A 25,224-nucleotide genomic window follows, 5' to 3' on the forward strand; every position below is an offset into this window, starting at 1 on the left:
ACAACAGGCTGAAGAAGGAGACACACAAATGAACGGTGGGGATAAATTTGAAGAATGCTGAAGAACATCTTGTGAATTGCTGGAGCTCAGTGAGGAGGTAGAGCTCTTTTAGTGTTATCTTTGTCTTTTGCAGATTTACATTTACATTTAGCAGACGCTTTTATCCAAAGCGACTTACAAATGAGGACAAAGAAGCAATTTACACAACTATAAAAGCAACAATAAATAAGTGCTGTAGGCACGTTTCAGGAGTGTAAAGTGTAAGAAGCAAAGCATCAGTAATGTAATTTTTAAAAATTTTTTTTTTAGTACAGTTAGCGGTGGAGCCAGAGAGGCAATTGCAGATTAGGAAGGAAAGTGGAGACTAAATAGTTGAGTTTTTATTCGTTTCTTGAAGACAGCGAGTGACTCTGCCGTTCTGATGCAGTTTGGGAGTTTATTCCACCAACTGGGCAGATTGAATGCAAGAGTTCGGGAAAGTTGCAGATTGTAGTGTATCATGTGAAGAAACAAAGGGATCAAGCACCTCAGAAATTACAGGAAACTCATGGTTGGGTCAGGCATTTCCTGGCTCGATAGATGGATGGATGAATGGATGGTATATAGATGTCTTTCCACGAGGTAGGGGGTAGTGGTGGGCATATATTGTTAAAAAGACATCTTCTTTGTGACAGTTGTTTAATTTTTTTAGGTAACGAATGAACACACAACAGGCAGGAGAACAAGACTCACAGAGAGAACGGTGGCGATAACTTGAAGAAGGCTATAGAATAGCTTGGCCCTTGCTGGAGTTTAGATATCAAGTAGAGCTTTGTTGGTGCTGTTTTTGCTTTGAGCTGAGTAGAAGAAGACTCATAATGGGAACTATGGAGATATGCTTGAAGAGCTAGAGCTCAGCAAAATAGTTGAGCTATGTTAGTCTTGCCTTTGGGTTTTGCAGACGGAAGTGGATCATGTGGGGAAACAAGAGCATCACACACCTCAGCAATGACTGCAAACTCATGGTTGGGTTAGGTATTTCCTGGATGGATAAATGGATAATTAATGAATGGATACATGGTAAATAGATGTCCTTCCAAGAGGAAGGGGGTGGTGGTGGGCATAGATTGTTAGATGTCTTCTCTGTGGCAGTTGTTTATATTGCAGGTAGTGTACACACAACAGGCAGAAGAAGGAGACTCACAAGAGGAACGGTGGAGATAAATTTGAAGAATGATGGTGAACAGCTTGGGAATTGCTGGAGCTCAGTCAGCAGGTAGAGCTCTTTTAAGTCGTATCTTTGTCTTTTGCAGATTGGAGTGAATCATGTGTAGAAACAAGTGGATAAAGCACCTCAGAAATGACAGGAAACTCATGGTTGGGTTAGACATTTCCTGGCTGGGTGGATGGATGGATGGTTGGATGGTAAATAGATGTCCTTCCACAAGGAAAGGGGTAGTGGTGGGCATATATTGTTAAATAGACGTCTTCTCTGTGACAGTTGTTTAATTTTTAGGTAATGGACAGACAACAGGCAGAAGAAGAAGACTCAAAAGAGGAAGGGGATAAATTTGAAGAATGCTGGAGAACAGCTTGGGAATTGCTGGAGCTTAGCCAGCAGGTAGAGCTCTTTTAGTCTTATCTTTGTCTTTTGTAGATTATAGTGTATCATGTGGAGAAACAAGGGGATCAAGCACCTCAGAAATGACAGGAAACTCATGGTTGGGTTAGGCGTTTCTTTGCTGGGTGGATGCATGGGTGGATGGATGGTATGTAAATGTCTTTCCAAGAGGAAGGAGGTAGTAGTGGGCATATATTGTAAAATAAATGTCTTCTTCAGAGCCTGGTCAGTACCTGTATAGGAGACCACATGGGAAAACTAGGTTGCTGTTGGAAGTGGTGTTAGTGAGGCTAGCATGGGGTGCTGAACCTGCGGTCTGTGTGAGTCCTAATGCTCTAGTAAAGTGAAGGGGTTTAACGTCTCATTCCAAAGACGGCAACCACTGACCTACTGGTAGGCTCAGAAGGCTGTTATCATCCATCCACATGGTTAATCAGCTATACTAATAGAGAAGACTCCAGATCCTGATCTTATTTTACATTACTGTGCCGGTTGGGCTTAAGGTAAGGGTAGACGTTAATAAAATACAATTCATGGGAATTTAAATAAATAAAAAAAATAATTCTTCTTAACTTCCGGCCACAGCCATATGTGATCTATAGCTGATTAACCATGTGGATGGATGATAACATCCTTCTGAGCCTGGTGGTTTTAAACTTAAAAAAGGGCTTTAAAAAAATGTTCATTTGGTTATAAATAAATTTAGTTATCAGTTGTCAAGATCAGCTACGTGAATACAATTACTTTAGCTTTTTATTTTAAATTCTGTGTGAAGGCAGAACTGATTTATTTAGCCTTCAGCTTCATATATGATAACCTTCCTGAATATTATCAATCTTATTTTTTCAATTTGAGAATATATCTTTCAAGATGTCCTGCTGAATATAAAGTTCAAAAATCAGTATGTTTCAAATTCAGAAGATTACAAATGGATTTGTGTCACTTAGTTTTGACCAATCTAGTTGTTGCTAAATAAAATGATTAATGAAATGAAGATAGAATAGAATATAGAATATAATAGATTATAAAAAGTATGATTAAATGTATTCCAGGGTTCAATTAAAATAAACATTATTAAATAAAACTATCAAAATGTTCAATTTTTAGATATTCAAAGGAAGCTACAGGCTCATTTCTCTTGCTGTGTGTGGACTTGTGTGGATGCTAATGTGATCAGACACAAGTGTTCATTATTTAGTGAGAACCGGAGCTACACTGCCAGTATTTAGGACAGCAATGCATCAAGCTCTGCTTGAGAGCAGTGTGTGTGTGTGTGAGAGAGAGAGAGAGAGAGAGCTCTCACCATCTCACACACAGACATTCTCCTTCAAGCTTTATCAGTGTATGAATCACAGCATAATATAATAGCAGTGAAAGTAACCTTATGTACATTTAGAAGTCCATCAGCCTCTGCTTAAATGACTGTTCCCTCTTTCTCACCTCTTGTTTCATTACATAAAGGAAGCAGCCATTTTTTTAAATGTGTTTTTAATATGTACATTTAGTTATAAATAGAATTAGTTATTCGTTGTAAACATCAGCTACATGTCATGTGATTAGGGATGCACCGATACCATTTTTTTGGAACTGTTCCGATCCCAATGACAAAATTCTGAGTATCGACCGATACAGACCCAATCCCAATACTGTGCCGTTAATAAACTCAAATAGTATACCTTCTTTAATAAAAAAACAGACTTATAGACCTACTGTATATGACAGATGACACAATCTAAATAAAAACACAATGCTTGCTGTAAACTAGGCTAATTATTTATGCATTAATTACTATTCATATTATGTTTCCTTTTTTAATATTACGTTTTTGTCTTCCTATGAATCACAGCATAATATTATTATTGGTTATATAATATTAATATTTATTATTAGTGAAGTAAGCTTATGTACATTTAAAAGTCCATCAGCCTCTGCTTTAATGATCTTTCCCTCTTTCTCACCTCTCGTTTCATTACACAAAGGAAACAGCCATTCGTGATGTCACTTGCTTCAGTTTTGAAAAACATCTCTTTCTCATCATTCCATCCTGCATTGACCAGCCTTATCCAAACATGAAGACATAGAGAGAGAGAGAGAGAGAGAGAGAGAGTTGTTCGATATTATAAATTCAGTCCAACTTATATCCAATTTCTGTTAACTCAAACACTCATATAATCCTTTCCCCCACTTGCTTTTCCATGGATTAACTGCTGTTTCCATGGATACAGCAACTTTAAATCTGTACAGTTAGTGGCGTGTGACAGGAAAGACTTAATGCCTGGATAGTTTGTGTGTGTGTGTACTGGTCTCGACAAGTATAGTAATACCAGTAATCTTGTGCGGACATTGTTTTGTTAAATAGTGCATAAATCATATAGAATGAAGTGTTTGGAAAATATAGTTTATTTTCTGTGAGGGTTGGGTTTAGGGTTGGGGTAAAGAGATTAAATATACTATATACAAATAATGTCTACGGGATGTCCCTACACAGATAGTAGCATAGGTGTGTGTGTGTGTACCGGAAAGGCAGAGCTTTTGCTTTGCTGTTTGCGTTCTGTAGTGCTCTCTTCACGATTTCTTCATTTTCCTCTGGATATACCGAGCATGTGCAGTAAACCACGGCTTTCACTTTAGGTGCTGCGATTGAAGCAAGTTTAGTCAATTATAATTTACGTTAAACAAATAAACATTCATTCTGAATTGTTTCAAGGTCACTGGTTTTAGATGTTTCATAATGTACAGTGGAAGTCAGAATGTTTTGCCCCCTGTTTATTTTTTCCCTCAATTTCTGTTTAACAGAGAGAAGATTTTGTCAACATATTTCTAATCTGTAAACTGATTTATTTTATCTTTGCTATGATGACAGTAAATAATATTTAACTAGATATTTTTCAAGACACTTTTATACAGCTTTAAGTGACATTTAAAAGCTTAACTAGCTTCATTAGGTTAACTAGGCAGGTTAGGGTAATTAGGCAAGTTTTTGTAAAACGATGGTTTGTAGACTATCGAAAAAATATAGCTTAAATGGGCTAATAATACTGACCTTAAAATGTTTTTAAAAAAATTTTAAACTGCTTTTATTCTAAGCAAAATAAAACAACTAAGACTTTCTCCAGAAGAAAAAATATTATCAGATATACTGTGAAAATTTCCTTGCTCTGTTAAACATCATTTAGGAAAAAAAAATCTTGGGGGGCTAAAAATCTTCAAAGTATAAAAAAAACTTCAAAAGTATATTTAAATTACACACTAATATGGCTGCACAATAAATGCATTGGAAAAATGTAACATTATGATATGTTGTTACTCTCTGATTTATATAACAAAAATACATTTTTACCATGACTTGTAGAGCTCTATTTGAAATGAATTTATAATTTTAGACTGATTGGGATGATTCTGTAGGGAAATGCATCTGTATAAAATCTTCACTTTGGAATGATAAGGTTCTATGTGTGGTCTAAATGATTTTGAGAAATTGAGCTTCAAAGTTTTTGCATTCCATATAGCAAACTTGTGTGTAACAGTTCTTTTTCATACATTACCATGACAGAGACCTTAAATGTACATAATGTAAATGATCAAAATTCTCTTCAGTTTGCAAATCGAGTTTAAGGTTTTATCTGGCAGATTATTCATTGAAGCATTACTTATCAAGAAATATAATCAGTCTGTTTATTCATTTAATAAAAAAATATATGTTGATGCTTGAGAAAGTATAATTTTTGCTTTCTCTAACATTTATTTATTGTTTTAGGATAAATATTTTTTCTTGTTTAAATGAAGCGTACAAGGCTGTGCTAAATATTTTGTCCAGTGGAGCTGTTAATTTTCTGTAATTAATATGGTAATAATTATTGAATTATATGCTTTATATGAACTATTGAATTATATTTATTGAATTATATTGTCCCAGGAATTAAAATAAGTATTTGCCCTTCAAGGCTTAATATCAAATTGAAAGACTTTAAAAGAAAACAGACGATGAGCAAATAAGTTTAATGAAGACTGACAAGTGCTTCACTGACTGTACATACACAAATAAAAATATATTTTACATTTTTAGATAAAACCTTTTTTGTTTTTTTAAATCTAAACAACTTATTAAAAAACATCACATAATATATATATATATATAAGTTGTCTTTTAATACCCTGTAAACTATGGAAGTTTAAATCCTGACAATTTTTAAAAAATCAAATAAACATTGAAAATGAAAATGAAAATCAGATTAACAATTTCATTTTAAAACACTGTTCTCAAAATATCTGCCAAAACTGAAAACAAAATTAAATGTTAAATTGGCAACTTCATTTTAATTATTAATTTGACAGGGACGATGTGTTGTCAAAGTGAAAATGAAAATTAAAATGAAATAATTTCATTTTGTTTTCAATTTTGGCAGATATATTGCGAACAGTGTTTTAAAATGAAATTGTTAATCTGATTTTCATTTTCATTTCCAATGTTTATTTGATTTATTTAAAATTGGCAGGATTTACCTTCCATAGTAAACAGTCAACTTTATCAAATGAAATGAGTGTAGCTAACTCAAAATAAACTGAAAGTGAATTCTACTCATTTGAAAAGAGTTTTGAACTCAGTGTTGAAGGTAATGCGTTTATTAAATAACTCCTGTTCAACGGAAATTAAGTAAGTTCACAGTACTCATATAGATTAACTCAAATGGTTTGTCGCCTTAACTTATTGGGTTTTACAGTACTCAGTTGGTTTGAGTTCTTTTCATTTATCGGGTTTTACTGTGCTCAGATTGCTTTATTTACTCAAAATGATTAAGTTCACAGTACTCATTAGGATTAGTTTTTGAATTTAATTGGTTTGTTGCAATCGGTTTCCTCAAATGGTTTGAGTTACCTTAACTTAATGGGTTTTACAGTGTAAGAATATGTGAATAACTCAAGTTTGACAAAAATGTCAGATAGAACCTTATAAGGTGACGAAATATACTAAACATTTTACAATCATAAATAAATAAAATAAAGAAAAAGATAAACTAAATAAACCACATTTTATTGTTCTCTAAGGAGTCTAAACAGTATTCAGGTAAAGTACTTTAATAATCACATGTAAAATAATACTGCATAGTGAAATTTAAAACAGCTTTACTCAATCGCTCCTTAAAAAGAAGAAGAAGAACAACAACAACAAAAAAAACTTGCAGTGAGTATACAACAGCTTTAAGACATTTACGTATTTAACATCAGGTAGAAAATGTATGTGTATGTGTGTGACTCACAAGTGAGAGCATGGTGGAGGTCTTGCATCTGTTTGCCAACCAGTTCCTGCAGTTTACTGTTTGAGATGGTTCCTTTAGAAAGGCCATGCAGCAGTCCTCTATCTGAAAAAGAGCAATTATCTTCATTCATTCATTCGGTTTGCATTACTTGATGACTTGTCGATAATGAAAAATGAAAGATTATGTGTTGCTGTACCTCCATTCTCATTGATGATAAAGTCAACAGGGTTACAGAGAGCTGACGAAGAACATTTTGGGAGCAAAACGATCACTCGAACTTTCTGAATTCGAACATCCCAATCATTAAGCTCACTGAAGAACTCAGACATCAATTTCACATCTGTGATGAAAGACAAAACACTTACAGGGTATCAATACTTAAAGGTATTACATGCAATAATGAAAACAACCCCATAATTCACTCACAATCAAGTGATCTTCGATGTATATGCATAAGGCATGGGTTAACACCCTGGCACCATATGAGTTTTATGCAGTTTTGTAAGCTTAAAAAAAGGCAAATATTCAACACCATTATACAGATTGTAAGAGGATACAATTTAAAACTACTCTGATTTTGTTAGGGGTGACACGGTGGCTCAGTGGTTAGCACTGTCACCTCACAGCAAGAAGGTCGCTGGTTTGAGTTCCGGCTGGGTCAGCTGGCAGTTCTGTGTGGACTTTGCATGTTCTCCTCGTGTTGGTGTGGGTTTCCTCTGGGTTCTCCGGTTTCCCCCACAGTCCAAAGACATTCGGTACAGGTAATTACAGTGCATATGGAAAGTATTTTTAGCGCTTCACTTTTCCCACATTTTTTAATGTTTCAGGCTTATTCCAAAATGAAGTAAACTTAATTTATTTCCTCAAAAGTCTACACACAATACCTCATAATGACAATGTGAAAAAAGTTTTTTAAATTGTTGCAAATTTATTATAAACAAAAAACCTGAAAAACCATTTAAATAAAAACAGGCACTGCTCATCACCAGGCTAATACCATCCCTACATGCTGTGAGGATGTTTTTCAGCAGCGGGAACTGGAAGACAAGTCAGGATATAGAGAAATATGAATGCAGCGATGTACAGAGACATCCTGAATGAAAACCTGTTTCAGAGTGCTCTTGACCTCAGACTGGGGTGACGGTTCATCTTCCAGCAGGACAATGACCCTAAGCACAATGCCAAAATATCAATGGAGTGGCTTCACAACAACTCGGCGAATGTCCTTAAGTGGCCCAGCCAGAGCCCAGACCTAAATCCTATTGAACATTTCTGGAGAGATCTGAAAAGGGCTGTACACCGTTGCTTCCCATCCAGCCTGATATAGCTTGAGAGGAACTGCAAAGAGGAATGGGCAAAAATTCCCAAAGACAGGTGTGCCAAGCTTATGGCATCATATTCAAAAAGACTTGAGGCTGTAATTGCTGCCAAAGGTGCATCAACAAAGTGAAAGCTATGAATACTGATGTACATGTGATTTTTCAGGTTTTTTTGTTTTTAATAAATTTGCAAAAATTTAAAAAACTCTTTTTTTCACATTGTCATTATGGGATATTGTGTTTAGAATTATGAGGAAAGAAATTAATTTAATCCATTTTGAAATAAGGCTGTAACATAAAAAATGTGGAAAAAAGTGAAGTGATATGAATACTTTCCGGAGGCACTGTACATAATGTTCAAACCATATAATAAACATAGTTTGCAAGATAGTACCACTGTAGAATGTTAATATTAATGCCAAGTGTTCATTGGTGGACTGAAACAAGTATGTAATTGTAATATGGATTAGGGCCCCTGTCTTGCATCATAAATAGGCGCACATAAATCCTGCTCATCTAGACAGGTGGTACTGGAGGAGGTGGAGGATTTTAGAAGAACTTTGATTCAGGACTAGCCAACAACAGTGACTGCTGAGGTAGACTGTGTAAATATTTATATAGTACACTACCTGACAAAAGTTTTGTTGTTGATCCCAGTTGTAATAGCAACAAATAATAACCTCACTTCTAGTTGATCATTTGGAAAAGTCCACTGCTGGTCCTCTGCTGTGGAACTTACAGTGATGAGCTGTGCTGTGCATGAAAGTTGAATTTCTTTCTACTTGACACGGTGTCTAAATAACGCAGTGCTCATGTGAGTGGCACTTCAAAAGATGCAAGACACAAGCATAATGGTCTAACACCTCCATCAAGCGAGTGTTTACGTTGAAAATCATAGAAAATGTAAAAAATTCTAATATGTCTGAGGGATTTATCAACCATCAAAGTGCAAAAAAGTCGACAAAAGTACGGAATAGTGAATGAAGGTATGGGGCTGTTTCATGAATAAGTATGAGATGGTATGTACACTCCCGATAACATAACACTTACTTTTGCAACCAGAAGAAGAGAGGATAGTTTGTAATTCCTCCTTGAAGGTGAGGATATTAAGGACCCCGCACACGTGTACACAGCCAGAACAGGCTGCAGCCTGGATAGCCACATGAGCCACAGTCTGAACAGAGAAGGACCCCACCATGAGAACTTCAGAACCCTCTGTCAACAGTGGACGGACAGCACATGCAGCCAGACTCCGAGATTTATCCTGAAGTCAATCACACAGTTTACATCGATATATGTTTGCCTCATCAGAATGATGCTCATGTGTCTTTATTACCTGTATTATCAGTGTGTGTTCTTTCACTAGTTCGGATTTTTCCAGTTGTTTTCCGAGCCTTTTGGGAAACAGCAGTACATTGGTGCAGTGTTTGTCCTTACAGAACACATTTCCCATTAGGTGTGTGTGTGAGTCCACCTGACTGAAGCCTGCGGTCCTCAGAGTCTCGCACACAGTTTCGGTACTGGATACATTGATGTACAGTTCAAGTCAGAATTATTAGCCCTTCTTAATTACTATCCCCCTGTATATTTTTTCCCTTAATTTCCATTTAACAGACAGATTTTTTTTTCAACACATTTCTAAACAATAGTTTTAAGAACTAATTTCTGATAACTGATTTCTTTTATCTTAGCTATGATGACAGTAAATAATGTTTAACTAGATATATTTCAAAATACTAGCATTCAGCTTAAAGGGCAATTTAAAGGCTTAAGTGCGTTAATTAGGCAAGTTAGGGTAATTAGGCAAGTCACTGTATAACAATGGTAGACAATTAAAAAAAATGCTTAAGGGGCTGATAATATTGAGGTAAAATGGCTTTAAAACATGTAAAACTGCTTTTATTCTAGTCTAAATAAAACAATACTTTTTTCCAGAAGAAAAAATATTTTAGGAAATACTGTGAAAATTTCCATGCTGTTAAACATCATTTAGGAAATATTTAAAACAGAAAAAAAAATCAGAGGGCAAATAATTCTGACTGTACATCTGTACATCTTCAGTAAGAAGTAGATTTGTGTTGACGTACAGCAGATTCAGATAGAGAAATACAGCACCTGGCTTTGAGTGTGTTGATCCAGGCATACAGCGCTAATGTTTTTGATCTCTGATGTTTATCTCTCAGAGCTGGTGGAAGAAAGCTGTCTATGGTCAGTAAATTCTGCTTGATTCTGTATTGTGCCAGTGAGGCTTCCAGTTTGGTCTTGAACCTTGTACACACAAATATACAAGCACAATATGTAAGGTCATTTCATTGTCTAAACTAAGACTGCATAAGATATGATTTTTTTTTCATTATTGATGCTAATTTAATAACAACAACAACAAAAAAAAAACTTTTCCTCTGATTCTGAAACAGATACTAATGTTCTTCCAAACATTTCTGCAATAAAAACAATTTGTTAACAATTTGGTGATTCCTAAATTTTGGAGGACATTTTTCCTCCCTTAAAATTGACACAAATGACACAATAGGTCACATGGCAGTGGAAATGTGAGTGATTTAGTATACACATCTTAAATATGTGGGATACACTAACAGCCTTGAAAGTTTAAAACCAAATTTATTACCTACATTACAATATATGATTTAGGACACATCGCCAATAGAAATTATTAAGCGATTAATGAAGTTCCTCCTGTGGTGTGTCTAAAATTCTTAACTACTAATTTGAATTTATTTCACAACTGTTAGATAATTATGTTCTATATGTATCCATATGAGTAGCATGAATGAAACTTGGACACACATCTATTGTCTCATGACCTGTTGAGTCAATTTATTTACCTAAATAAATGTATATATATATATATATATATATATATATATATATATATATATATATATATATATATATATATATATATATATATATTCTGTTTATATATTAATCTGTAGTAATATTGACTAATATGCATTATGTTTATAGGATTTAGTTACAATACAGTATCTAAAGTACACTGTAAAACTCAACAGTCAACTTTGTCAAATGAAATGAGTGTAGTCAACTCAAAATATACTGAAAATCAATTCTACTCATTTGGAAAGAGTTTTGCACCCGCAGTGTTGAAGGTAATGAGCTAATTAAATACCTCAATACTTCAACTTTAATGGAGTAAGGTCACAGTACTCATATAGATTAGTTTATATAAGTTCATATGTTTATATGAACTCAAATGGCTTGTAGCAATTGGTTTCCTCAAATGGTTTGAGTTGCCTTAACTCATTGGGTTTTACAGTGCTGACTTGATTTGAGTTCTCTTCATTTATTGGGTTTTACTGTGCTCAAATTGTTTTGTTTACTCTAATGGATTAAGTTCATATTATTCATTAGGATTAGTTTTTGAACTTAAAATATTTGTTGCAATCGGTTTCCTCAATTGGTTTGAGTTACCTTAACTTTTTGAGTTTTGCACAGTAATATTTTCAGTGTTTTAGTAGATATATTGTATGAGAAGCTTGCTTTGTTTAGCAAACAAGTGGATCTAATTGGATTTACATGGTAAACCTTAAGTAAAAAATATATTAATAATTTAATGTTTTAAGCTTTTAAGACACAAGTTGCATATCTTTATGTTCATTAAGTCCATAAATTTTTGCTGTCGCCGCATGAGTTAGAATCACATGCTTTTTTCACAAACTACGGTTTGTGCTGCTCAGACACACTGCTGTTCATACTGACCTACAGAGGCCATCCTCAACCTGTCTTACGTCCTTTATAAGTCTCTTCTCTGTTCTGTTGATTGGGCTTCTAGGCTGGAACTTCCTGTCCAGAAGGTCATAGAGCATCACCACCACTAGACCCATAAGGTCATCTGGCTGAACATAAACACACACATCAAACTCATTAGAGTCAGATAATTAAAGATTAAAGTGCAAATGTCAATCATAACAGACCTACCATTTGCTGAGAACGGAGAAAGTAGCTGTCAGTCAGAATCTTCTCCAGTAGATCTTGAACTGTGATGGAAGGACAAACTTTGGGATATTTACTGATGCTAAAATGATGACATCACTGCTACAATCCAAAACAACCTCTCTAGAATAGTTTTCACAGCACTGTATGGAAGAACAATTTGTAACTTTTTTTTTAAAATTTAGGATTTATAAATAACATTTTCCCACTCTAAAGAGATATTTGTTGAATGAAAAAGTTCTTCACGAGCCCATTGATTGCAATAAAAATACTTTATTTTATGAGAGTGTACTGCTGTAAAACAAGAGCACAATATGAAGGAAAACTAAAGGCTATATAGTCCGAAGATCCTAAAATATCCCAAATATCCTAAGAAATGAATTTAAAATAGCTGGCTTCCAACTAAAACTAATAAAAAGAGAGTATTATTATAGTGGACTATGCTTGAAATCTCATTTAAATATTTTTTGTTAGAAACAACTTTTTTAAATTTTAAATTAATACAATATATTTCTAAATAAAAAAAATGCAAATTCTTGCCTTCAGAATGCTTTTTCCTTCTAATTTTAAGCATTTTTATAAACTGTACTTTTCTTTTAGAAGATAAATATAATACTAATAGTTGTTTATTTGTGTTAAAATTAATTCCTCAAAAGAAAAATAAGAGAAAAATAACACACATTTAATTTATTAAATTAAAATATTGTCATTCCTTTAACTTATTAGACTGACAAAGTTTTGTCTGATCCTATTGGAAATGTTTAGGAATATAAATTATTGTGTTTCTGGACAAATTAGAAATTTAAAAATGAATGTAATAATAATAATAATAATAATAATAATAATAATAATAATAATAATAATAATGGAAGTAACTTTGATTTAAATAAATTCAGTCTACATCTCTCCTGAATTATTCCCCCTTTCAGGGGAACAAAATTATTCCCCCTTTCAGAAACAAAAACAGCAACCTTTTCTTAAAAGCATAGATCTCATAATCTTTTGCGATTGAAACATAAAATTTCAGAAATGGCTGAGAATAAAAAAGAAATCGGACCATTTGAGTATTAGCAGTCTGTCTGCTTACAGTTTTTTTGGATTGCTTAAGCACGATTTTCAAAACAGGGCCCGTGTTTTCAAAACAGTACACACAATTAGCACAACCACACACCCAATTAGCAAAACACTACAGATTCTTTGCATAATTAAACACTCTTATAAAAACTATAGACTTCTCTTTAAAAACCACACTTTTTTACCATAACAAAAACACATTTTCACATTTACTACACACTGTTTGCACGAGTTACACACTGCTGTGATAAACCTAAAACACGTTTGGCACTTCTGCTTCACTATGATTAGAGTAGGCTACCATCAACAAAGTACAAATATAAAGTAAATTCACCAAACACTACTCAAGAACAATGTTGCACACTGAAGAAACTCATTTATTCCTCAACATGTCCAACGTGTTGACATGAAGATTCAAAGTACTGTAACATGTCACTTCACGTATTGAACTGTAAGTTAGACATTGTCTCCTTGCCTAGCTGGATCTGGCATGAGAATTATCAATTGCAATGTTGTCCTTAGCAAGACACCTTGGAAAGAAGTGTCTTGAATGTAAAATCTTGTATTGCTGCTACCTCCATCTGGTCACAGGCCTCCTTCATGGCTTGGATGAGGGGTAACTCAGCTTGGAGACGAAGATCATATACTTTCCACCACTATGCCGAGAAAAACTCTTCTATAGGGTTGAGGAATGGAGAGTATGGTGGAAGATATAGGACAGTGAAATGTGGATGTTGCTAAAACCAGTTCTGAACCAGAGCAGAACGGTGGAAAGACACATTGTCCCAGACAACAATGTACTGGGTATGACCAATTTGATTTGCTGCTGTTATGTTGTGCATGTCACCGACTCGGTCCCAGTCATTCCCCTCGCTGACCAGCAGAGGTCACCATCTCCGGACTTCTAACCATTACGTCATCCTTCTCACTCAGATCCCAGCACACCTGTTCTCCATCTCATTAATGACCCACGTACCACATATAAGCAGCTCACACACACACTTCATTGCGAAGTCTTGTTTAGCCCCGGCCAGCATTTCTGAGCGTTCTATCCTGCCTAATCTCCCGTTTACCACTTCAGCCCGTTCCTCGACTCTGCTCTGTCTTCTGCCTGCCCTTGACCTAAAGCCTGATTACACGGACTCTGATTCTCGCTGCCTGCCCCTGACTAAAGCCTGTATTACGGACTCTGAACCACGCTGCCTGCCCTTGACTCAAGCCTGGTAATCACTCTGCCTCTGTTATCTGCTAATCATCGTTGAGTTGTATGTTGTATGTTCGCACAACCGTGCGAGGTGTTGATGTTTAAGTGTGACTTAATAAATACTGCAAAATGGATCCCTCCGTGTCAGTCTCCCCGTTACAGTGCAATTGGTCCAAGAATGTAAGTTTATGTGCTGTGTTGTAAGGGCCCATATGGGCATGGCAGTGGAGGACCCCATTCTTTGTAATGGCTGCACAGAGTGTTACTGTATATTTACCCCATGTTGCCCTGGGACATTGACTATAGCCCTGTGGCCAATGATGTTTCTTCTACTCCGTGTTCACGTCAGGTTGAACACACCATCATCTACGTAAGCAAACTCATGCTATATCTCCTCTCTATCTATTCGTAAAACTACCTGAAGAACAGTGTCAGACAAAATGGTGTATTTCAGTGTAGGTCTAGTATTACAGTACAGTAAAAGATTATGAGACAGTATGCAAGATCACACTGCTAAATTGAATACATACCTCTGCATAATCATGCCACAATCTTTTCACCCTTTCGAAATTGTGCTCTAAAGGCACTCCATAAATTTGCTTCATTTGAATATATATATAATCAAACTGCCATTTTATAGTGCTTAAACACCTGATTGTTGTGTCTACAATAAATCAAACAAGTGTTTGCACACCTGATGACTGTGTTGAACCAATTGGTTGGACGGTGCAGTAATTTGACAGTCCCTGCTTTGGTATTGCAATGAAGTGACTTCATGATAGATTTTAGTGTGTAATGTATGTTAAGTGTGTTTAGTGTTTTGAAAATCACTGTGTGTAGAGTTTTGCAACAAGTGTTAAGTTGACTATGTGCTTATAGTTGTGCAAATATGGGCTGATGTTTTGATACTTGTGTGTAATATTTTGCTAATAGTGTACTACTTTTAATTTTAGTGTGTAAGCAATCCTAAAAAACTGTAATATCTGTTAATACTGCTCCTTCAACAGACATTTAACTGACTAAGAAACTCTAAGCCTAATCCAAACCTACCAGTCTACCAATGTAGTAAGAATTAGTTGCCTTGTAGATGCAATGTAACTTCAACAAACGGACCATCGAAATAAAGTGTGACCATAAATAATATGAATGAATAAACAGATATTTCTTCCTGTAACATATTGTATGCTACATTAGATTGGCATGCTTATGTAATATGATTCTGTAAAGTTCATGAATTCATTTAAATTGTTTGTTAACTTTGTATTTGTGGATGACAGAATGGGCTGTAAGAACTGACCTCATGCTGACAGTTCAGCACTGCCATTAAAGTGTTACAGCAGTCAGCCAACTCATGTCTGACCTGACTACACTAAAAGCAAATAGATGTCCATGAAAAATAAAAAGGTAAAAAAGCCTCCCCTAAGCAAAAAGTAGAAGAAAGTGAACGTGAGTGAGAGAGAGAGAGAGAGAGAGAGAGAGAGAGAGAGAGAGAGAGAGAGAGATGATTCAGAGACATGTGTGGAGAAGATAAGCTACAAGGAGAAACTCGAGCAGAATGTGACCAGACATTCCCAAATTATTGATTCAAGACTTCAGAAATGGAAAGAAGAGGGGAAAAGCAAGGAAAGATGAGGTCAGTGCAGAGAAAAATGACAGGGAACATGAAGAGGCCACGGCTTGGCCCCAAATTTTACAGCCACAGTCACTAAAATAACATTAATAACCTCTAATAACATGTTATCAACAAATCTAAATTTTCTGATATCAAGCTTCTATTACAACTGAACATGTCCTTTATTTAGAGATTTTGAAGTAGCCAATATTTTAGATCACAACACCAATTTTCTGAAGTTTTTAATAGCCAATGTTTTAAAATATTATTTACCACTGAACCCTAAATATGCAGATAACAAAAATAACATTACGACAGCTTTATATGTATTATTTCAAGGTTTTAAAACTGCTTTAATGTTTTCTGAATAAGATGTGCTTAAAAAGAAAAGACATTTTATTATGATTTACTGTGATATGGCAACATTAAAATCGCAAGATTTAATATGATCAATATTATCATTTTATTTGATATCAAAATGTTTAAACAGAAACCACTGTCAATTAACAGTTTTTGTGTGTTGTGATGGTGTTTTCTGTTTATTAACTCTTTAGAAACTGAATCATGGGACCTTAAACTGGGCTCTGACAACTTTAAATAGTATAAAAATAAAACTCTGTAAATAATTGAGATCAGAAATGTAGCAGCTAGTTATCTGATTGTTGTATCATAATTTACATGACCAAAAACACCAATATATTGTGTTTCAAATACATTAAAAATGACAGTACAAGTCACTTTGTTTAAAATTACAACATGAAACGTTATCAGAGCAAGAGATCGAGGTCCCATAATGCATCTCAATAGCAATAAATGGAAATGGCCATTAATCAGCTACAGGCTACTTTAAATGATCTTTTTTGAACAATAGATTCATATAAAATCACTTTTGTTTATTAATTAATTTAAATGTCTTCCCATATATTTTACACATATATAATCAATATTGAGGGGGGCACGGTGGCTTAATGGTTACCAATGTCACCTTACAGCAAGAAGGTCACTAATTTTAGTCCCTGCTGGGCCAGTTGGCATTTCTGTGTGGAGTTTGCATGTTCTCCCCATGTTGACGTGGGTTGATTAAACTAAATTGGCCACAAGTATGAGTGTTTCCTAGTACTGGGTTGCGGCCGAAAGGGGAATCGCTGAGTAAAAACATATACTGGTATAGTTGGCATGTTCATTCCATTTAGGAAGATTCAGTGACCCTGGATATTGCTTTAAAAGTGACAAAGAATAAAAATGTGTAATAAAAGTGTTAAACCCCAATAAAAAACAGGCTAATCCAAACAAAACACCTACTCTGACAATACTCATGGGTTCATTAATATGCAAAGCACAATAGTGTTTGATTGGCCACAACGGTGAGATTGCAGCAATTATGTTTTACTGCTTATTTTCTAAGTTTAACACATCTAATTACATTTCCTATGTATGTAGGACTTTTATTTTGAAAAGAGGACAGGCATTAGCTCCTGGGTAAGTAAATGCAACAGCATCACATATGTTTACAGCTCATTCAGATGTAAAATACAGGAAAGATGGATTATACGTTTATTTAGCACCACCCCAAAAAGGCATATGGTCTATTTAATTGTATATTTTGTTAGTGTATGAGTGTAACATTTTCTGTTTATGTTTGTAATGCAGCAATACACTTTTTTATTTGTAATGAGGCAACAAACACATATACACTAATGAATATTTATGCATCATGTTATGTCACTCTGCTCTTTCAATTCTTTATCATGTACTGTCATCAAGACAGATAAAGAAATTAGTTATTAGAAATTAGTATTTAAAACTATTATGTAAAAAAAATTCTCATAATTAAAAACAACTTGGTTTAAAACAGTTTTAAGACTGTCAAATTTTGAAGTTAAAAGATTCCTTAAAAGTCTCCATAATGTAATCTATTTTGGTATTCTGGGTGGCTGCTTGCTAATGCTATATGCTACCATGTTTCTATCAGGTTTTAGCATGTGGCTAGCATGTTTAAAAATTGAATGAAGAATTTCATAGGTGAGCTAATAATTTTGACTTCAGCTCTACGTTCATGATTTCTTTCCAAATGCACCTTTGAGCCCAGTTTCAGAGGACCTGAATAATTTATGTTAAAGATCTGTGGTCCTCAAAGAGTATGACATCATTGAGTGCAGGGACATCAACTACTGCATACTGCAAAAACAAAAACCTTTGATTCTTCACCCTTCTAAATCACCACTTTATAACGTGCACTCTTCACAAAGACTTATTTCCCTTCTTTAAAGAGTTTATCCAAACAAGATTGGGCAGGTAAACTCACTTTGAGCTGAAGGAGAATACTGAAATATGAACTTTCAAAGGAAACGTAATGCAATTCTTACCCTGATAATCATAAAAACTCATTTTGGATTTGAGGAATAGCTTTTTGTCACTTACATTTCAGAGCGTTAAATGCCAACTCGTAGGCCCAGAGCTCATTCTGCTTGGTTTTAGCCTCATCAACTATCCCTGAATCATCATCATCTTCATCATCATCATAATCTTCTTCATGACCACTGGGACTGATGCGCCCATAGCGAGTAAGTCTCTGAGTGAGGTTTTTCTCCACAAAAGTTTTTAGGAAAATGGCAGCAGCGTGAACATACACTGAGTCTGGGAATCCCAAAGGTACTCCTTCTCTCTCCATCCTGACTGTGTTTCTTTCTGTGGGCATTGCAGTGATCCTCTTATTGAGGAATTGGGTAGATACTTTTCTCTTTGGAGAAACTGGAGTGTGTGCTTTATTTTTATGAGCTGATTCTTGATCCAGTACATTCAGTGATGAGACGTCAGGCAGATCTGAGTCCGGTGAGGAGCTGGGAGTCTGCTCAACCATTCTGATCAGGTCAAACTCTGTGAAATAATACTGCATTAGTGATCATTTATTACACACATTATTAAAGGGATAGTCTAACCAGAAATGAAAGGTCTGTTATCATTTACACTACCTGACAAAAGTCTTGCCGCCTATCCAAGTTTCAGGAACAACAAATGTTAGCTTGATTTCTAGTTGATCATTTGATATCAGAAGTGGCTTATATGAAAGGCAAAGGCCTCTAGATTACGCTTATTTTACCAACATAAAATCTGATCATGCCTTGATTTTTAATTATTTAATTAGGACATTAAGGTCTGACTTTGCTGAGTCAAAAGTCTTGTCACTTAACAGAAATAATGTACAGTATAGAATATAAAGTCATGGTGCAGTGGAAAATTAATATTGTGTATGACTCTCATGAGCTTGAATGACTGCATCCATACATCTCTGCAATGATGCAAATAACTTATTAATAAAGTCATCTGGAATGGCAAAGAAAGCTTTCTTGCAGGACTCCCAGAGTTCATCAAGATTCTTTGGATTCATCTTCAATACCTCCTCCTTCATCTTACAGCAGACATGCTAAAAAATGTTCATGTCTGGTGACTGGTCTGGCCAATCCTGGAGCACCTTGACCTTCTTTGCTTTCAGGGACTTTGATGTGGAAGCTGAAGTATGAGTGGGAGCGCTATCCTGCTGAAGAATTTGCCCTCTTCTGTGGTTTGTAATGTAAAGGGCAGCACAAATATCTTGGTACTTCAGGTTGTTGATGTTGCCATCCATTCTGCAGATCTCTCACACGCCCCCCATTCTGGAAGTAACCCCAAACCATGATTTTTCCTTCACCACACTTGACTGATTCTGTGTAAATCTTGGGTCCATTTGGGTTCCAATAGGTCTTCTGCAGTATTTGTGATGATTGGGATGCAGTTCAACAGATGATTCATCAGAAAAATTTACCTTTTGCCACTTTTCCATATGATCAACAAGAAGTCAAGTTATTATTTGTTGCCCTTACAGCTGGGATGGATGACAAGACTTTTGTCAGGTTGTGTACTCATACTTGTTCCAAACTGGTTTGAGTTTCTTTATTCTGATAAACATAAAGGAAGATGTAGTGAACAATGTTGTAAAAATAAAAAAGACACTGACTTCCGTTGTATTTTTTTGTTCAAATGCATGTCAATGGTCGCTTATTTACAGCATTATTTTTCTTCAACAGAAGAAATAAATTCAGAAAAGTTTAGAAACACTTGAGTGTGAAGAAATGGTTTAAGATTAATATTTTTCAGTTTTGGTAAGTACAATCATAATATCAAAAAAATGTAAACAGCTTATTAGTTTAAAAAAATCTTTAGGGTGTTCGTACATGATATGTAGAGAGTATTGTGTTTGGGGGTCTTTGGTTTCTGATTTTGTTATGTCTGACAGTATGTTGTGAAGATGTCGTGTTTCTGTTTTACAAACATAAAAAATACTAAATATAATGGCCTATTTTATTATTTCACATAACTTGAAATATCAAAATATGGTTGAAATTTATAATAATAAAAGCACATTTTACCTTATATATAGTATTTCGAACGATCAAATGTTTTTTGTTGACAAATGGGTAAAACCTAATGTGTATGAAGAATTTAAAATAATTTAAAATGACTTAAATAAATAGTTATTTAGTACGGTAATGTTGAACATCTGTGAGTAAAAGAAGCACAAATCTTCTTAATATCAACACTCTTATTTATAAAGTTTAAAAGTGCAATGCTCCACATGCCTTTTTATTCTTAAAGAAAACTAATTAAAGAATTGAATGATGATTTATAATCCTATGTTTAATCGACCTTTTATGCACTTCACATTTACATTACATTTGGTCATTTAGCAGACACTTCTTAGAAAAATCACCAAATCTTAAAGAAATTCATTCATTCATTCTCTTTTTGCCTTGGTCCCTTTATTAATCTGCGGTCGCCACAGCGTAATGACCCACCAACTTATCCAGCACATGTTTTACGCAGCGGATGCCCTTCCAGCTGCAACCCATCTCTGAAAAACATCCATACACACTCATTTACACAATACGGAGCACCCGGAGGAAACCCACGCGAACATGGGATGAACATGCAAATTGAAATGCAGAAATGCCAAATGATCCAGCCAAGGCTAGAACCAGCGACCTTCTTGCTGTGAGGCGACAGCACTACCTACTGCACCATTGCATCACTAAAAGAAATTAGTCTAAAATAATCTTTCTTTTTCTTTCTTTCTTTCTTTCTTTCTTTCTTTCTTTCTTTCTTTCTTTCTTTCTTTCTTTCTTTCTTTCTTTCTTTCTTTCTTTCTTTCTTTCAATACTCACATGCAATTGGTAATTTTTTTGGTAACTCTTACTAATATTACATCAGCTAATCAAAAGTGCACATTATTTTAAACATTTTTAGCATATTTTTAAATATTTTAGTACAATAACATTATCACAAAACATCATATTCACTACACAAAATAAGTATTTCATCTATATAAATGTTTAATTTACAGTGTCTGTTTTTCGTAAAGCTATTACTATCAAACGTTTGATTTGCATCTCTTATCTTTCAGTTGAAGACATTTGTCTGTCATTTAATTTAACTTATCTTAATGTTTAATCGGTGAATAATTTTTTAAAGTCCATTTATTTCCAACTTGTCTGATAATTTGTAAGTTAAAATATGCTGCAACAGATTTCAGTCAAGAAATACCAATTACTACAGCAAATACTTTTTTGCATGCATATGTAAATGACAGAATGTGCTTTTTAATTACATTTTAATTACATACAATTTAATTTTATATAAACGTATTTATTTATTTTTAATTTATCTTTTGTCAGTTTCTCTGAATATTTGCTGTGATGGCTGTGCACAGTACAGTAACATTCATTCAGTACAGACAGTGATTTAAAACCTGTACCTTGTATTGTTTGCTACTAAATAACTGATTGTTAAAAGCACTACGTTTAAAAAAGATCTTGTTGTGTTTTGGTGAATAAACCAAATGTTCTCAATTCATATCAAAATGACCTTGTGTTCTGAAATAGTGATTATGTGAATGAGTATATGTGTAAATATAATCACGCACAACATCACGTTTTAAAAGAATTACGAGTAGTACTACAAGTGTGATCAGTTTAAAGTTTTGTACAAACAGATTTGAAAATGTACCCCTAACTTATGAAAAGAGTACTAAACCAATAAAAAACTATTACCTGCTTTAAATCTTAATTTAAACCCCAATCTACTCCCTAAAACTCCTATGACCCAGAAAAACTCCAATATCTAAATGATGTCTAATATATATTACATCAAACTATAGCTTTCTACTCATTACCAGTATGAATTCAAATGCCATGTTTGCATGCAGAATAAACCTTTAAACCCCTCTTTTTATGAACATTCAAAATCTGTTTAATGAAAAGGAAATAATACATACCTCTCATAATGTAAGCGCATTCAAGTTGGCTACAGGTATGAATATGAGAACAGACTGAAAATTACAGTAGGAGCTCTCTAAGTCTCTCTTTCTCTCTCTCTCTCTCTGGCTCTGGGATCTTGTGTCACTACAACAACAAACACATTTGTTCTTGTCAGCAGAGTGTGGATCCTCTCCCTCCAGATGTATCAACAGCTCATCATCACTTACACAAACACAGAGTAAAGAAAAGTGTATTATAGTGCACCCTCAGGTTAGGGAAGGTGTATAAAACAGCACATAGAACGTCGTTTATGTAAAATTTGGTAGTAAATTAGATGTTGCTGGGTTGTGTTTGTTATATCTTATATCTCTGACCCATTTTAACCTAAGAGGTGCTGTGGAGTTTAGTTAAAGAGCAGACAGCTGGCTTTAAGGGTAAACAGACTCCAGAGAAACGCTTCATTTCTGCTCATTTGAAACCCTCTTACGCTTGACGCACGTCGGCTCCAATGAGACAAAATTAGCCTGACGTTTGCATTCATCACGCTGAATGATTCATTGCTTTGGGCTCAAGTACGATCTGAGTTGCAGTCTCCATTGCTTAGAACTGAACTTAAACTAAACTGACCTTCATCACTCACTTCTTTGAAGAACCAACGTTTTTTTTTCTCCTCAACTTTGACAGCCAATCACTTTCTGAAGCTTGTTAAACTCCTCCCAGGCAGCACCTGATTGGTCCACTGTCATTAGTTGACTTTTAATTAGTGATGAGATCTGTCAATCTCTTTGAAAAGAATCCTTTGTTGCTTTAACTCCAGATTAGTGGAACAAACACTGGAACCGTCATTAGAGAGAGAGTGCTTAATTAATAATGTGGGGTGTGCACACTTCCTTGTGTGTCTGTGTCCTGAATTAGTAATGCGAAGAAATACATGGCTTCTTTTTTCCACATTATCCCACCTGTCAGTGTCTCAGGGACAGATCGGTGTGTCCAGTGAATACAGGGCATTCAGCTTCATTGCTATTTAAGCTTCAACAATGCTCTGTTATTATTATAAAGATTTCTTTTGACGTAGTCATCAACACTTGACCTTCTAACAGTCTCAGTTCTGTTTATTTATGGCTTGAGGAAAACAAAACTCTTGATTTTATGCTACTCGCTGGTCTATTTTTTATTCTTTACTTAAAAAAACAGAAACACACACAAAACCTTGCTACGACTATATATATATATATATATTTTAGTTCAAGTTGCTTTGAAAAAAAAAGTACTTTAAAGGGCCCTATTTTACCCATTTTTTCAAGATTTAAGATGAGCCTTTTGTGTCTCCAGAATGTGTTTGTAAATTTTCAGCTCTAAATATCCTTTAGATTATTTATTGTACGCTTCTGAATAAGGGATATTTGAGTTGTTAAGACACTGTAGCTTTTTTGTGGACTATGCCTTTAACGCAAAAGAACTAGTTCTCACAGCCCACCATACCCAGGTGCGTGTCAGAACCATCCGCTTGTTAAGTCCTGACCAGGTTGATCTCACGAGTAAATGTAAGTATTTTACATTTTGCCAGTTTAGTGGCTAATTCATCCAAATTCGTGCGAGTTCAGTCATACGAAATTGTACGATTTTAAAAAGGAGGCGTGGCACCTGACCCAATCCCTAAACCCAACTGTCATTGGGGGATGAGCAAATCGTACTAAATGCGAACAGTAATACTGCTAAATATCCTGAACAACTTTACCAGTATATTTAAAAAAGTGCTGTTCACACAGGCAAGGACGTTATGAAATTTTTCACACATTCATTCCAAAATACCGGTAAATTCTAAAATCATTAACCAGAAATGGCCTCTAATAGGTTTGTCTAATATTTCTAATATTTCTAATATTGTCTAATAGGTTATTGTTTTTTGTAAACATTTAACTACATTACAAACTCTCTATTGTGAACAACTTCGATAAAAACATATGAAGGCACACTTTCGTATGTCGAGATGTACATATGTGTGTGTGCTGGTGCTCACCGGCAGCTTCATGTGCACATGCGTCAAGCAACTGAAGCAGAGCTTGAAGGTAAACAAACAGTGGTTTATCATAAGCATTTTAATGATAACTTTTACACAGTTGTATTATTCAAAGTATATTCAAATATTATTATATTAAAAAAGAATTCAAATATTCAGAAAAATATTACAGGCTTTTACTTATATAAACAGCGTGAATGTGAATGCATCTGAATGGTTTGATTTGCTAGAGTAGACGTCTCACGTCTTTCCGTGAAGTTCCTTTCTGTGTTTACACAGCGCAGCAATTCCAGCAAATTACCGGTAATGTTATACTTTTCTTTCCGGAAAACTGCTGGAACAAATTTACCGGTGTTTTCAAAAAGGGACTCTGTTCACACATACAGATCTTTCCAGAAAGTTGCCAGTAGTTTTCTGGAAAGGTCTGTATGTGTGAAAGGAGCTATGAAATACTGTTTCCGGGTCCAAGCCGCTACTCATTTGAATTGAGAAAATATTCATTTATGACCACTTTTTAGTCATGTCACAAAGTAAAGTTTTATATAAAATCATTGTGTACACAAAAATCTCTGGACACACTGCATCACAGACATCAATATTTTAACAATTTATAAAGAATTGATCACTTTTCTTTCATCAGATATTAGGCATGGATGTATCTATTGTGATCGTAATTTATGAAAGTATTACATCGCTTTGTAAACGTTTATAGGGCGTAGATTTGCTCTTGACATACATCCCTAGAGGACATGCATTGAACATCACAAATTCTGTTTCGCACTTTTAAAAACATAAAGTACTTAATAATACTAAATGAACACTTAATAATACAATTAAAAATGACGTCTCATGCTGCAAAAGTCAGTTAACAG

The 25,224-nt window shown here is 34.7% G+C and overlaps 1 protein-coding gene and 1 long non-coding RNA gene across 5 annotated transcripts in view; one reads left to right on the plus strand and one right to left on the minus strand.

Annotated features, from left to right (window-relative positions):
- Positions 1-22,779, minus strand: part of LOC101882573 (protein NSUN7) — a 54,277-nt gene extending 31,498 nt beyond the window's left edge. For 2 of the 4 annotated variants that reach the window (XM_087237102.1, XM_087237101.1), the window contains exons 1-10: positions 18,464-18,946; positions 12,138-12,196; positions 11,919-12,055; positions 10,293-10,445; positions 9,514-9,697; positions 9,228-9,441; positions 7,055-7,198; positions 6,859-6,960; positions 4,117-4,234; positions 3,559-3,658 (exon numbers count right to left, since the gene is read on the minus strand). In XM_087237102.1, coding sequence (XP_087093228.1) covers positions 3,559-3,658; positions 4,117-4,234; positions 6,859-6,960; positions 7,055-7,198; positions 9,228-9,441; positions 9,514-9,697; positions 10,293-10,445; positions 11,919-12,055; positions 12,138-12,196; positions 18,464-18,938 — 1,686 coding nt within the window. In that variant the 5' untranslated portion in view covers positions 18,939-18,946. The other 2 variants (XM_087237103.1, XM_087237104.1) reach the window with 2 other exon arrangements.
- LOC147846797 (uncharacterized) lies at positions 104-4,364 on the plus strand. The gene is made up of 3 exons (XR_015476544.1): positions 104-1,146; positions 1,496-1,975; positions 2,835-4,364. It is a non-coding gene; the product is annotated as an uncharacterized LOC147846797 (long non-coding RNA).
- Positions 22,780-25,224: the final 2,445 nt, after the last annotated feature.

This window comes from Danio rerio, chromosome 1 (genome assembly GCF_052040795.2).
Source record: "Danio rerio strain M-AB ecotype USA chromosome 1, GRCz13ab, whole genome shotgun sequence".
NCBI lineage: Eukaryota > Metazoa > Chordata > Actinopteri > Cypriniformes > Danionidae > Danio > Danio rerio.